The 14,192-nt window shown below is 61.8% G+C and overlaps 1 protein-coding gene across 3 annotated transcripts; it reads left to right on the top strand.

Moving 5' to 3' along the window:
- The first annotated feature begins 3,780 nt into the window (after positions 1-3,780).
- On the top strand, positions 3,781-13,944 carry LOC100716811 (signal transducer and activator of transcription 5A). Of its 3 annotated transcripts, none has more exons than XM_013149664.3 (19): positions 3,781-3,941; positions 4,502-4,635; positions 4,841-4,997; positions 5,716-5,805; positions 6,883-7,057; positions 7,750-7,880; positions 7,953-8,104; positions 8,263-8,418; positions 8,518-8,697; positions 9,853-9,946; positions 10,040-10,162; positions 10,328-10,420; positions 10,615-10,821; positions 11,314-11,408; positions 11,491-11,621; positions 11,717-11,872; positions 12,518-12,569; positions 12,826-12,930; positions 13,121-13,944. In XM_013149664.3, the coding sequence occupies exons 2-19, from the start codon at positions 4,508-4,510 to the stop codon at positions 13,281-13,283; spliced, it is 2,388 nt and encodes a 795-aa protein (XP_013005118.1). In that variant the 5' UTR covers positions 3,781-3,941; positions 4,502-4,507; the 3' UTR covers positions 13,284-13,944. The 3 variants fall into 3 exon arrangements, with proteins under 3 accessions (XP_013005118.1, XP_063107626.1, XP_063107627.1); XM_063251556.1 differs by having other exon boundaries at positions 4,502-4,594; XM_063251557.1 differs by lacking the exons at positions 3,781-3,941; positions 4,502-4,635 and having other exon boundaries at positions 6,888-7,057.
- Positions 13,945-14,192: the final 248 nt, after the last annotated feature.

Consider the following 14,192-nt stretch of genomic DNA (forward strand, 5'->3'; position numbering starts at 1 on the left):
ATCCCTGTGAGTTCAAAGCCAGACTGGACTACATAGTGAGTTCAAGGGCAGCCCGAGCTACACAGCAAGACTCTGTCTCAAAAGAAAGCAAAAAAAAAAAAAAAAAGCAGAAAACAAGAGTGTGTGATGTGCCCAGTGTCTGGAGGCAGAGGGTGCTCCCTCATAAAAGTGGGTTTTCCCGCTCCACCTGAGAGCTAGGGAGGTGACGTGGGCTGTGCAGGTCCCTGCAGGACCCACCACCTGCAGGACACCCAGGGGTCTCATCTGTCTAGGCTCTCTTCCAGCAGAGGTGGGGGGTGGTGTCACCTTGTTCCTGGGTAGGGTCACTGTGCCCTCTCCACTCGGAGTCCAGTCTAGGAGGGCAGGGCTTGTGAGGCCAGGTGAGAACTCAGAGGCAGGCGTGTCTGCCACCCTGAGAAACAGGGCCGTGGGACTGAGCCTCCTGGTGTGGTGGGCAGGGTCTGGACCAGGCTCCTTGCCTTCACATGTGAACCCTGTGATGGCCTATGTTGTCCCTGTGGGCAGCTGCTTCTCAGGGACCCAAGTACAGTGGAGGCTTAGCCAGAGGTTGAAGAGCCTGCCTGGCAAGCATAAGGCCCCGAGTTCGATTCCTGATACCAAATGTAGCAGAGGCCAAGGGGCCAAGCAGAATACATGGTTGCTGCCCAGACCACTCCATGGCAGGCCCTGGACTGAATCTCTTTCACTCTTGAACTGACACAAGGCTCTGTATGTAGCCCAGGCTGGTCTGGAATGTGCAATCCTCCTGCCTCAGCCTCCTGAGAGCTACAGCACAGCCGTCTTCCAGAGGCCACGCTGACTCACCCTGATGAGGAGGAACGTCACCCTGCCTTCTCGTCCCCATGACCTACAGCTTCCGAGGGTGACTGCATCAAGGAGGGTGAACTGGGGTCCCTGAGGGTAGCAGATGCACCATGCAGCCATGGTGCTAACTGACATAAACCAGACTCTTACCTGAGGAACCCAGAGTATAACTGAAGAACAAAGTAAAGTAGGTGCCCCGGGAAACGGGGAGAGAGATTTGCATGGAAAGGGGACCCAGAGATGGGAGGTGGCACGAAAAGGTCGAGAAATGTCCATCACACCTGTGCCTCAACTCCCTATGCACTGCCAATGTGGATGCATAAAAAAATAAAAACTATAATGTACAAAGATCTGAGAAGCCAGGAGACAGTGGGGCAGAGACCGCGGGCGGGAAGGAAGAGCCGGGGGCAGCCCAGCCCAAGGGTGCCAGGCTGGCCAGGCACAGAGAGGCCCTTGTTGGGCTAGAGGAGGAGGGGAAGAGGGGCGATAGCCATCGGCCCAGGGTGTGAAATCCAGTGGCCCCAGGCTCAGGCTGGCAGCCAGGCCCATGCTGTCCCCTCCATTCCCCAGGGAGTGACAGAGATATTCAGGGGACAGAGCTGTCCCCTCCTCCCATGGGCAGAGAGAAGGCCAGGCTTCCCAGGCAGGTGGGCACCGGCACTGGCACAGGGCAGGAGGCAGGGCCACCACCCGTGCTGCCCTTTTCTCAGCACGGGATTCCCAGAAGCCGGCAGTCACTGCCTCAGGCCACGGCCCTTTTTTCCCCTGGTTCCCTGTAACTGGACTTCCCTGAAGAGCAAGGGGCAAGGTGGGAACAGGCAGGAGGGCTTTACCCAACTCCCAGCCCACATTCACACCCAACTCCTCACCACCATTCCCAGACCTCCTCTGCCCTCAGGACAAGAAAGCCTGGCCCTCCTGGCAGGGAACACTTCGAGCTTGGCAGGGTGGGGACAGAAGTTCCAGCAGGGCAGGGAGGGAGCCAGAGCAGGTCATTCAGCGCCCCAGGGTGCCCCTGACCTGTATGTCTGGGCACAGGGACCTTCCAAGGACCATGCACCCCTGCCCTGCCCCTGCCCCCAGGCAGAGGAACTAGATTTGAAGGAGGGACTCAGTGGTTGGCAGCCTTCTGCCCCAGGCCAGGGTGACCCCATCTGTGTGTCTCGTGCCCCTGCGGGCAGGGGATGGCAACATCAGCGATGGCAGGGGGTACTGGTCCTGCAAGTGCTGGGCTTGGGGATCTAGGAGGGGCACTCTGGAGCCAGTCTCGGGCAGCAGAGGAGACAGCGTGGCCAGCCTGCTGGGCCCCCAGGCCTCCTCTTCACTCCACACCTAGTGCTACAACCTGGACAGAAGACCACGCACTCCAGTCTTCCTGAACCCCAACCCTACTTCCTCCTCTCTATTTCTGGTACCCTAAAACCATGGGGGTTCTTGGGAATGGGAAATAGAGACCAAGCCAAGGGGCCGAAAGCAAGGAGAATCCCCTTTCTGGGGTCTCTGGAGGCTGTGTTACCCAGGGCCACCTGGGCTCCATCCGTTCCGCGGCCTCCGGGCCTCCACCCCTCCTGGGTCCCCTGGAGGAGAAAAGACAGAGGAAAGGGGAGACCCAGGCAGAGTGGGGGCAGGGAAGAAGAGAACCATGCAAGAGGGGGCAGAGGCAGGGAGAGGCCCTGCGCAGTGGCGCTGGAGACCCCAGCTCGCACGTGCAGTTTTGCCTGCTTCACCCAGCGTGAGTTCCTTAGGGCCCAGCCCGGCAGGCAGCTCTGCCACCCACACTGAGACCCGACAGGGCCCGATGTGGTGACAGCGAGCGGCCACCTCCTCTGTGGCCTCCCCCCCCCCACGCTTCAGCCACACTTGAGGGGACCCCAGCCTGGGCAGGCACCCCGCAGCCCGAGTGGGGGAGAAAGGAAAGCAGATCGGGCTTCCTTTTCCCAGGCGCCCCCGCCCAGCCCCACATCTGGAGAGCAAGGTTTCCCCAAATTCCCCGCGCCCCGGGGCGTTTCAATTCCTTTCCCCGTAGTCCAACGGGGGGGGGGCGGGGGAACCCAGACATCTCGACTTCTACAGAAAAGCTGCGTGCTTCCCCCAAGTCAGGAGAGTGAAACCGGGGCGGCGGCCCAGGGTGAGGAATGGGGAGGAAAGGGCGGCGGCAGGGCCAGGAGGGCGGGCGCGGGAGGCGAGGGCAAAGGGGACTGGAGGTGCCAGGGCCTGTGGTGCTGCGCCGGGAGGGCGGGACAAGGGCGCCCAGCCCGCGAGGCTCCAGGGCGGGTGGGTCCATCTGGGGCCCTGGCCCGGCCCACATCACTCTGTCACCCGCGGAGCACCCGGGCCTTTCCCGCCCGCAGCTCACCTGAGGTCACCGCAGCTGTGGCCGCAGCCCACGTGACTACACGCAGACACACGCACACAGTCACACGCGCTCTTCTTTTCGTTGTTGTTGTTTTGTTTCTCTGCTACTGGGGATCAAACAATCCCGGGGTACTGCCACTGAGTTGTGACCCCAGCCCAGTCCCCTTACCCCTCTCCCCCTTTTTGAAACAGCGTCTTGATAAACCGCCCAGCAGGATTTGAATTTGCAGCCCTCCTGCCTCAGCCTCTCCTCAGGTTCAGGTTCAAGCCGTGCACCTCTGTGCCTGCCTCTCATGCTCATTTTTTAGTCTGCGTGGGCAGAGCTGGGCAGCATCTGGCGCTGTCGCCCTCCCCTGCAGCACCCTGCACACGACAGCACCCAGTGTGGAGTCGGACTTTCCAGAGCCTGGGGATCCCCGGCTCGGGCGTCCCGCCCTTCGTCCCGCCCTCCCCGCCCCTCTCCCCGCCCTCCCCGCCCCTCTCCCCGCCCCATAGTCCCTTAGCCCCTCCCCGCAGGGCCCTCCCCACGCTCTTCCGGCCCTTCGCCCCTCCCCTCCCCGCCCCAGCCACGCCTCTCCGGCAATCACCCCGCCCATCGCCATGCCCCCGGGCGCCGAGCTGAGGCCAAGGCTGGAGGCTGCGGCTGGCGAGGGCGGCGGCGCGCGCTGTGTTTGGCCGAGCCGAGGCAGCTGACTTTTGAGGAAATCGCTGGTCCTGGCTCTTCCTGTAGCAGCAGCGGCGCGAGGGGAGCGGGAACCCAGGTGCGTGACCAGGGGCGGGGCGGCGGGCACAGGGGACACTGGAGGGAACGGGATAGGGGCACGGGGAATCGGGTCCCGGAAGCAGGGATGGGACGGCAGGGACGGTGCGGGGACAGGGACAGGGGGTCAAGTACCCGGAGCCACAGTCAAAGTGGGGTCGCCGCCATCCCGGACACGGGGCACGGAGGTAGGTAGAGGGGCGCCGCTCCGCGAGTCCCCAGAGGAGGTCCGGCCTCCCCACCTGTCGCCTGGACGGCGGCCACCAGGTGTCCAGGAACGCGGCCAGCCGGCGCGTGGCCGCAGCTGCTGCCCGGCGTGGACTGGGGCCCTCTCCCTGGAGCCCTCGCACCCCTCCAGGGCCGGGTCTTCCGCCTGGTTTCTCTTTTGATATTGGGTGCCCCTCCCCGGGAAGCCCCTGGGGACAGCGCGGAGGAAGGGGGGCCTGCCCACGGACCCCAACTCCCTTCACCCAGCCGCGGAGCCCGGCCTCCTCACCCGTCCCTCCTTCGGTTCCGTGGGACCCGACAGTCACAGGACTGTGGCTTTCCTTTCTTCCCCAGGTGACCATGGCCAGCTGGATCCGTGCCCAACAGTTGCAGGGCGATGCGCTGCACCAGATGCAGGCACTGTACGGCCAGCACTTCCCCATCGAGGTGCGCCACTACCTGGCCCAGTGGATAGAGAGCCAGGCCTGGTGGGTATCCCGCCCATCTCCCGCTCTGCACTCCAAGAGAAGAGGTGGTGTCTGGGGAAGAAGGAGCAGGGACCCACCCAGTCGGGGCACACGTGCCCCGTGGCCCTTCAGGTCCCTGTCACCTCCACACGTCACCCTGGGTGCCTGAGGTCCTCGCCGAAGGAGGTGCTAAGCACAGCAGCCTCTGTCCCCTGCCCTGGCCTAGGGATGCCATCGATGTGGACAGCCCCCAGGACCATGCCCAGGCCGCCCAGCTGCTGGAGGGCCTGGTGCAAGAGCTACAGAGGAAGGCAGAGCACCAGGTCGGGGAGGACGGGTTTCTGCTGAAGATCAAGCTGGGCCACTACGCCATGCAGCTGCAGGTGCGCGCGGGCGGCACTTTCCTGTCCACCTCAGAGCCCCTGGGAGTTTTGCTGGCCTGGCCCCTGACTCACCCCTGCCCCTCAGCCGAGGAAACTTTCCCACAACTTCCCCCGCCCCCTCTCCCAGTCAGTGACCTTTAGCCAATGTCAAAGTCAGAGGAGGGGGCGTGGGAGGCAAGGGTCCCTGCCCCAGGGGCTGTTTGAACTGCAGGGCACCAGGTCAGGACACAGGAGTGGACAGGGTCAGGAGTCCTTCACTGGGAGACCCCTGGATTTTGGAAATGAGGGTAGAAGTCAGGCAAGGCAGCACGCACCTGTTATCCCAGCACTTGGGAGGCTGAAGCAGGAGGATTGCTGCATCAACCTGGGCTCCATAGAGAGACCTTGCCTCAAAAAGGCAAACAAACAAAAAAAGAAATGAGGGAAAGGGGTGGCCAGGGGTCTGTCCATCTGCTGGGGCTCCTCTGAAGCCAAGACTATGAGGGTGGGGAAGGTAACCAGCTGGGGAAAAAGGCAGTGAGTAGAGATTTAGAAAGGGGATGCAGCTCCTCCCAGGCAGGGGTGGGGGCAAGAGAGGGAGCACAGGGAAATGAGAGCCCTCTGCAGAAGTAGGAGGCCAGAAATTGAGGACATCTCGGGGAAACTGAGGCACACCTGGAGGAGAAGGGCAGGTGTGGCCGGAGCTCAGGGTGGCATTGCTGGCCCTCCCGTCTTGCAGAGCACGTATGACCGCTGCCCCCTGGAGCTGGTCCGCTGCATCCGGCACATTCTGTACAATGAGCAGAGGCTGGTCCGAGAGGCCACCAACGTGAGTCCCTGGCGGGTACCACCACTCTTCTCCAGCAGGACTGTGGTTCTGTGAAACGCTGGCACAGGGAGCACATGAGAGAAACCACAACACTGGCCGGTGTGAGGGCGGCATCGAGACTGCCCGGGGCACCCGGCACCAGTCCCCATGCTGGTGTCTCCCAGCTGTGAATGCCGGCAGGAGGCAGGACTCTTGAGGGCCCTTTTCTTCTTTTCCTCTTCCTTGGCACTGGCAGTGAAATCCTGGCCCCAGCCCTTTTAAAAGAGTTTTATATCTTGAGACAGCATCTTGCTAAATTGCTGAAACTGGTCTCAAACTTGTGATCCTCCTGCCTCAGCCTCCCAGATAGCTAGAATGACAGATATGTGCCACCACACTCAGCTCTTTTTTTCTCTTTTCTTTTTTGTTGCCTTCTTCCTTGGTGCCAGGGCTCAGAACTGGGGCTCTGCTACCAAACTCCATCCCAACCCCCTCTGTTTCCTCTACTGTAAAATGGGCCAAGTGTAGAAATGAGATGCTGGGCGGCCAAGAACAAACAGACCAGTGGAATGCAAGAGGGACCTTAAACATACGTGTGCACACACAAGCATGTGTGCACACACATGAAAAGTCCACGGGAATCAGAGATGGCCTTATGAATCATGAGGGAGCCTGCCATGGCGGCTCAGCCTATAACCCCAGCACTTGGGAGGCTGAAGCAGGAAGATCACGAGTTTCAGGCCAGTCTGGGCTCCACAGTGAGTTTTCATAGGAACAAGCCCCAGCGAAGAGGTTTCTGGGCTCCAATGTCATGCTAGTCAGGAGTCTCCAAGGTGAATTCTGTTTCCTCCACAGCACACCCCTTGCACCCTTGCGGGGCCTGGCTCAAGCCAGACCTGGGTCAAGCCTGACCACGAAGGCCCCCTGTTGAAGGCACTGCTATCCGCCATGTTACCTGTCTTCCCCTCTCCACTTCCCACCCTACTCTGGCAAGAAGTGGCCCTTGCTTCTGTCCCTGGGTTGGAGTTTGCTGTCCCACAGGCCCAGGCTTCCCCTCCTCTCTGCCCAGCCTTGGCCACTTGTGCCCCTCTGTCCTAGGGCAGCTCCCCAGCCAGTAGCCTCCCCGACACCCTGTCACAGAAGCACCTGCAGATCAACCAGACCTTTGAGGAGCTGCGGCTGGTGACGCAGGACATGGAGAATGAGCTCAAGAAGCTGCAGCAGGCCCAGGAGTACTTCATCATCCAGTACCAGGAGAGCCTGCGCGTCCAGGGTGAGCCTGCAGGGTGGCTTCAGGGACAGGAGTGTGCGCGTGCAAAGCGGCCCTGGGCCTTGGGTTTGGGGTATGGTAAGTGTTTCACAAACATGCATCTCTGGAAGCCATAGGTGTAGAGGAAATGTTGTATCAGGCGTTTAGGAGCTAGGGCTGGAGTAGACCCTGAGCCGGAGCCACAGGCTAAGTCAGGCGGGTCTCCTCCATCTGAATCCACCCCAGACTGACTCCGAAACAGCAGGGTTTCCTGGGCTGGGATGTGGTTCCTGCCTGTCACTTGTGCTGCTGACAAGGGCTAGTGGGGATCCACTTGGAACCGAGCGCCTGCCAGGCGGTTCCTTGGCATCTTCTGTCCTCGGTTATTTAACCTCCACAAGGGCCCGGGGCCAGGACTCCCTCAGTTTATATGTGGGGAAACTGAGGCATGAAAATGCTGGTGCTGAGTTCACTAGGTTAGAGCTGAGGACAGGCATCACTGTGGTCTGGGCCAGTCCCACACCACAAGAGGAGGCAGGTGGGTGGGTGGCGGGGGTCCCACAGGAGGCCAAGGAAGAGCCCACCTGCCCATGGTGTGAGGTCTCATCCTGGGGCCGAAGATGTGGTGTCCCACCCTTGGGTGGGGCCACATAGGGTGATCAGGGTCCTCTGCCCTGCACAAAAGCAGTGACACGGTGGTGGCCCCGTCCCCTCAGCCCAGTTCACACAGCTGGCGCAGGTGAGCCCCCAGGAGCGGCTGAGCCGGGAGTCGGCCCTGCAGCAGAAGCAGGCAACACTGGAGGCCTGGCTGCAGCGTGAGGCACAGACCCTGCAGCGGTACCGAGTGGTGAGTGGCCAGGCCAGGCCAGGGCTGGGTTGGGGCCGTCGGGCTGGGGCTCAGGAACATGTCTGCCCCCAGGAGCTGGCCGAGAAGCACCAGAAGACCCTGCAGCTGCTACGCAAGCAACAGACGGTCATCCTGGACGACGAGCTGATCCAGTGGAAGCGGCGGCAGCAGCTGGCAGGGAATGGGGGTCCCCCTGAGGGCAGCCTGGACGTGCTGCAGTCCTGGTGAGGCCCGGCCCATGCTGGGCCGCAGGAGCCATGCAGGGGCATGGGAGGTGGGGGCGGTAAGGTCCCAGGCCCTGTCTTCTTCTCCCCAAGGTCATGGGGCCGGGCCCTGGGTCACTGGGCACTGGGAAGCCATGGTCCCTATCTGGGCCCTGCAGGTGTGAGAAGCTGGCCGAGCTCATCTGGCAGAACCGACAGCAGATCCGCAGGGCTGAGCACCTGTGCCAGCAGCTGCCCATCCCGGGGCCAGTGGAGGAGATGCTGGCCGATGTCAACGCCACCATCACGGATATCATCTCAGCCCTGGTCACCAGGTGACCCTGCTGCCTGGCCCCGCCCTGCCTGCCTCCCGTCCTTCCCTGGCCAGCAGCCAGCCAGCCAGCATGTCCCCCATGTCCCCTGTGTCCCCACAGCACCTTCATCATCGAGAAGCAGCCCCCGCAGGTCCTGAAGACGCAGACCAAGTTCGCAGCCACTGTGCGGCTGCTGGTGGGTGGGAAGCTGAACGTGCACATGAACCCGCCGCAGGTGAAGGCCACCATCATCAGCGAGCAGCAGGCCAAGGCGCTGCTCAAGAGCGAGAGCACCCACAAGTAGGTGGCTGGAGCCGCCCTCAGCACCCCACTGTCCTTGCCAGGGAGCTGGCCTGCTGTTTCGGGCTCTGTGCCAGCCTCATGCCCTTTCCCATGGTCCCGGTCACCTCTGGCATGGGCAAAACCCCTTCCCCAGCCATGAGCTGGCCCTCACAGAGTAGGTCAGCAAAGGCATTGGTCACTTTCTCTCCCTGAAACAAAACCGCCATGGGTCCAAGGCCAGCCTGGGAGACACAGTGAGACCCTATTTAAAAAATAACAAAATAGGGCTGGGGATTTAGCTCAGCAGCATAAGCACCTGCCTTGCAAGCAGGCGGTTGTGAGTTCAATCCCTGGTACTGATAAAAATGAAAAAGACAAAAAAAAAAAAAAAAAAAAAAAGGAACAAGGTAGAGCCAGGCAGGGGCTAAGGCAGGAGGGTGGTGAAGGGAGTCCGGCCTGGACAACTCAGAAGGCTAACCAGAGCCTGTATCAAGATAAAAATATATATTAACAAAGTATTTGTATATGAAAGCACTGGGAATGTAGCTCAGTGTGGAGGCCCTGGGTTTGATCCCCTGTGCTACTACCCCAAAAGTGCTGGTGCTACTTACAGAGCACTACTGGACAGTGATGAACTGGAGATAAAATTAAACCAGTGACATCACAGCTGGACAGGGCTGTGTGTCCTAGGGAGGAGGGCACTCGGAAGGCCAGGGACAGGCTGGGGCAGACCATGGTCCCAGGTCGATCTTTCTGCTTCCTTCCTCCCTCTCTGAGATGCTGGGGACGGAACCCAGGGCCTTGTGTACTGGGGCCAAATGCCCTGAGCCACTCCTGCCCCAGCCCCAGTTAAATTTTAGGTTTCACTAATTGGCCCAAACTGGGCTGGGACTTGCAGCCCTCCTGCCTCAGCCTCCTGAGTAGCTGTGATTTCAGGCATGTGCACCCAAGCCCCGCTCCAGCACGGTTTTTATTTTACTGCCCTGGAAGCTCCAGAGGCCGTGGAGGCCCCACCCCAACCTCAGCGTCCCATATGTACTCGTGGGCCTGCTCCTTGTAGCCTCGAGGGCCTTGGGCACTCGCAGGGTGCTGGAGGGAGACTCACCCAGAGGACTCCAGGCAGCTCCCTTGGGATGGGGGCCGCTGAAGCCACTGACCGGGCCACCTGTCCAGTTGCAGTGAGTGCAGTGGCGAGATCCTGAACAACTGCTGCGTCATGGAGTACCAGCAGGCCAGCGGCACGCTCAGCGCCCACTTCCGAAACATGGTGGGACAGCAGCGGCTGGCCAGGTGGATGGGCGGGCAGCCGTCTGGCCAGGCTGGCATGCAGCTGTGTCACAGCACTGTGTCCCCTCTGCAGTCACTGAAGAGGATCAAGCGGGCTGACCGGCGGGGCACGGAGTCCGTGACAGAGGAAAAGTTCGCCATCCTGTTCCAGTCGCAGTTCAGCGTGAGCGGCCACGAGCTCGTGTTCCAGGTCAAGGTGAGGCACACCTGGTGGCTTCAGGGGGACAGGTGGACAGATCATGGTCAGCCCTCCTGACTGTGGGAGGATGGGCTGCACCACAGGGAGCAGACACGGGGGTGGGTCTCGGAAGCTGGGGCTCCATGGCGGGCCAGGTCCTCAGCTCCTCTCTGGCTTCTGCAGATCCTGTCACTGCCTGTGGTCGTCATCGTCCATGGCAGCCAGGATCATAACGCCACAGCCACTGTGCTGTGGGACAATGCCTTTGCCGAGCTGGTGAGTCACCTCTGCCCCTGCAGCCCTGGGGTCCCTGTGTGAGGGCTGCTGAAGTCCACAGTTACCATCCTTGGCCCCTGGGGCTGGGTCTGCTCCCCACAAACCTGCGCCTGTCCCCTCCTTTTGGAAGGCTCTCCATCCTCCTGATCCATTGATCTCTGCCGCCTCCTGTCCTCGGCTCCGTGTCCCCGCAGGGCAGGGTGCCGTTCGCTGTGCCCGACAAAGTGCTGTGGCCGCAGCTGTGCGAGGCGCTCAACATGAAGTTCAAGGCCGAGGTGCAGAGCGCGAGGGGCCTGACCAAGGAGAACCTGGTGTTCCTGGCGCAGAAGCTGTTCAGCAGCAGCAGCAGCCACCTGGAGGACTACAGCAGCATGTCCGTGTCCTGGTCGCAGTTCAACAGGGTGAGGGGCCACAATGGCTGCCGTGCCGTCTGCCCACCTGGGACTGGTGTTGCAGCCTTCGCCTCTGCCTCCCACAGCGACAACGGCTGGGGCCTAGACCCCAGGATGTGCACGCAGCAGGGGCAGCCATCAGGGCAGCAAGTATTTTCCAGTTTGTGACACCCCCCACCTCAGTTGCCTCCACCTTCCAGAGGAAGGGGTGAGGCAGAAATGACCTTAGAGGTCCAGCCGGCCTGGCTCACTCTTTGTAACTCCCACTCCCAAGCTGAGCCAGGTAGTGCATCCGGGTAGTCCCAGCCCTGGGGGAAGCTGAGGCGGGAGGATCATGCGTTCACAGCCAACCTGGGCAGCTTAATGAGACCTTTCAAAGCAGCCAACATGACCCAGTCTCAGACATGCAAGGCAAGCTCGCTGCTGGCTCCTGGGACTCCCATTGGGGAGGCAGCAGGAGCTAAGAGTCGAGGCCCTGACTCAGTTTCCCCATCCCCTCAGGAGAACCTGCCAGGCTGGAATTACACCTTCTGGCAGTGGTTCGACGGGGTCATGGAGGTGCTCAAGAGGCACCACAAATCACACTGGAATGATGGGTGAGGCTGGGGGCTTTGGGGAAGCACAGAGCTTGCAGTCCACAGCCTGCAGCCTACGCTGACCCTCCCGCCCCTCCTGCAGCGCCATCCTGGGCTTCGTGAACAAGCAGCAGGCCCACGACCTGCTCATTAACAAGCCCGACGGAACCTTCCTGCTGCGCTTCAGCGACTCGGAGATTGGCGGCGTCACCATCGCCTGGAAGTTTGACTCCCGTGAGCAGCCTGCCAAAGCACATGCCCCCTGCCCCAGGGGCACCCCCTTCCCGCTGGGCCTCAGCCTCCCCCTCCTTCTCACCCTCTCCTCACAGCCGACCGCAACCTGTGGAACCTCAAGCCCTTCACCACGCGGGACTTCTCCATCAGGTCCCTGGCAGACCGCCTGAGCGACCTGAGCTACCTTGCATACGTGTTCCCCGACCGGCCCAAGGACGAGGTCTTCTCCAAGTACTACACGCCCGTGCTTGGTGGGTCCCTGGGTCCGCTGCCCTGGGTGTGCCCCGTGGTCCCTGAGATGGTGGAGGGGATTTTAGGGCTCCCAGCCCAGGAGTGAGAGGTCAGTCCCCACCGTCCGCCCTGCAGGACATGAGGTGAGATTCTCACTTGTGCACCGCACTGGGACACGGATAATTCCCAGCCACAGACACAGCCAGGTCACTCCCACACACACATACACACCCTTTTTGAGAGTGGAGGGGAAGCAGGGTGTGGTGGTGCACATCTGTCCTCCCAGCTCTCAGGAGGCTGAGGCAGGAGTTCCCGGCCAGCCTGGACTATGTAGTAAGACTCTGGTTAACAAAAATACCAAGGGCCAGGGATCTAGCTCAGCAGCACAAATGCCTGCCTGGCAAGTGCAAGGGCCTGAGCTCGGGAGGGGGCTACTGTCCCCCATGAATGCTGTTCTCCCAGAGGTGTGTGGGCAAGGGGAGAGCTGGTCCCAAAGCTGGGGCCTCCGGGCTGGTGGCACTGGGATACCTGTATCAGCAGAGTACACAGATTTCCTGGGGAATCCTACCTTGGAACCCTGGGGTAACACGGGCAGGGGCTGGCACTATGTGCACTCCTGCCTCACCCTGGGGCAGCCACTACACTCACCCCCGCTGCCCCCGCAGCAAAAGCAGTGGATGGCTACGTGAAGCCACAGATCAAGCAAGTGGTCCCTGAGTAAGTGTCCGCTCGCCGCCAACCCTACCCCCACCCCGGAACCCTTGGCACCTGGGGACTCCCGGCCCAGCCCCGGGAGGGAGCAGGACTTGGTCATGCTGTGCCCAGCCCCGGGAGGGAGCAGGACTTGGTCACGCTATGCCTGACTCCCCCAGCTCCGGCACTGTCCTTCCACACCTTGAAAAGCCATCCAGATGCCCCCTAAGACAGCCCCGGGAAGCTGAGCCCCCCAACCCCCATTCGCTGCCTCTTGCAGGTTTGCGACTGCATCTGCGGACAGCGGGGCCAGCGCTACCTACGTGGACCAGGCTCTGTCCCCGGCCGTGTGTCCCCAGGCACCGTACAACCTGTACCCTCAGAAGTAGGTTTTGTTTGTCAAAAGGTGGGTGAAGGGCTGCACTTCTGTAAGGTCAGGGACCCCGGAGCCTAGTGGGTCTCAGAGCACGGGGCTGTCCGGCAAGGAGGGCAGGGCCACGCCTGTGTGCACCCCAGGGCACGGTAGAGGCCTTCACTTAGCACAAGCTCCCTAGCCATACCCCTCTCTCCGCCAGCCCCGACCCGGTCCTGGACCAGGAGGCCGAGTTCGACCTGGATGAGACCATGGACGTGGCCCGGCATGTGGAGGAGCTGCTGCGCCGGCCTGCAGGCGGCCTGGACTCCCGCCTCTCCCCGCCCGAAGGCCTCTTTGCCCTGGCTCCAGGGTCCCTGTCTTGAGCGTGGGCTCGGGCATGTGCACGGCAGCAGCAGCCCCCAATCGCCGCACTGTGTGTGCGTGCGTGTGCACCTGTGCATGCGCACACTGGGCCCGTCCCGTACCCCTCTATGGCCCTGACCTGTCCCTATAAGCAGCGATGGCCCCTCTTCCTGTGCGTGCCCGGGCCACCGCTGGGCAGAACTCGGCTCCCCTGCGTGGGGGCAGAGTGGCCCTGTCCTAGTCTTGTCCCCTTGCACTGTCCCCTCCCTTAGTCCTGTCCTGCCCTGGCCTTGTTTCCGTGCCACTCCCATTGCAAACTGGCTCAGAGACTGGAGGAAGCAACTGGTCCCCAACACGGGGTGACTGCGCCCAGAGACACTGAGGGTGGCACCGGCCCTTTCTGGAACAACATCAGGAACGAGCGGTGGCCCAGGGCCGGAACCCGGACTAGGGATGAGCAGCGCAGCCGCAGCTGTTGCACAACAGCCTGAGGTCCTGGAGGCCAGGACCCTGCCCCCACGTCCCGTCCCCATGTCCCAGGCTGAGTGACAGCTGCAGCTGCGGTGCGGCTGGGAGCCGGGTGAGGCTTCTCTGCAGCGCAGGGCGGGGTCTTCTGCATGCGCTGTACACAGAGCGCAGGTGTGTGTGACCCGTATTTGTAATAAAATATTTTTGCACAAAGCAGCTGGCCTGCCTCCTGGCTGCAGGCTGCAAGCGCCCTCTAGGGTGAGGACAGAGACCCCAGAGCAGGAGCAGCTCCTCCCCTTGTGGCCTATGTGGTTTCAGCCCTTAAGGACACTTCTGGCCCTGTTCTGTGTGCTTGGGGAAGGAACTCAGGCCTCTCCCACTTTTGTCCTGGAGCTGGTGACCGCTGGTCATTGGGAGCACAGACCAGCAGGGGGCATCAGCCAGCTGCCCAGCTCCCCCAG

The sequence above is a fragment of the Cavia porcellus genome, unplaced genomic scaffold (genome assembly GCF_034190915.1).
Source record: "Cavia porcellus strain 051 isolate PalLab524CR breed Dunkin Hartley unplaced genomic scaffold, mCavPor4.1 scaffold_6, whole genome shotgun sequence".
Classification (NCBI taxonomy): domain Eukaryota; kingdom Metazoa; phylum Chordata; class Mammalia; order Rodentia; family Caviidae; genus Cavia; species Cavia porcellus.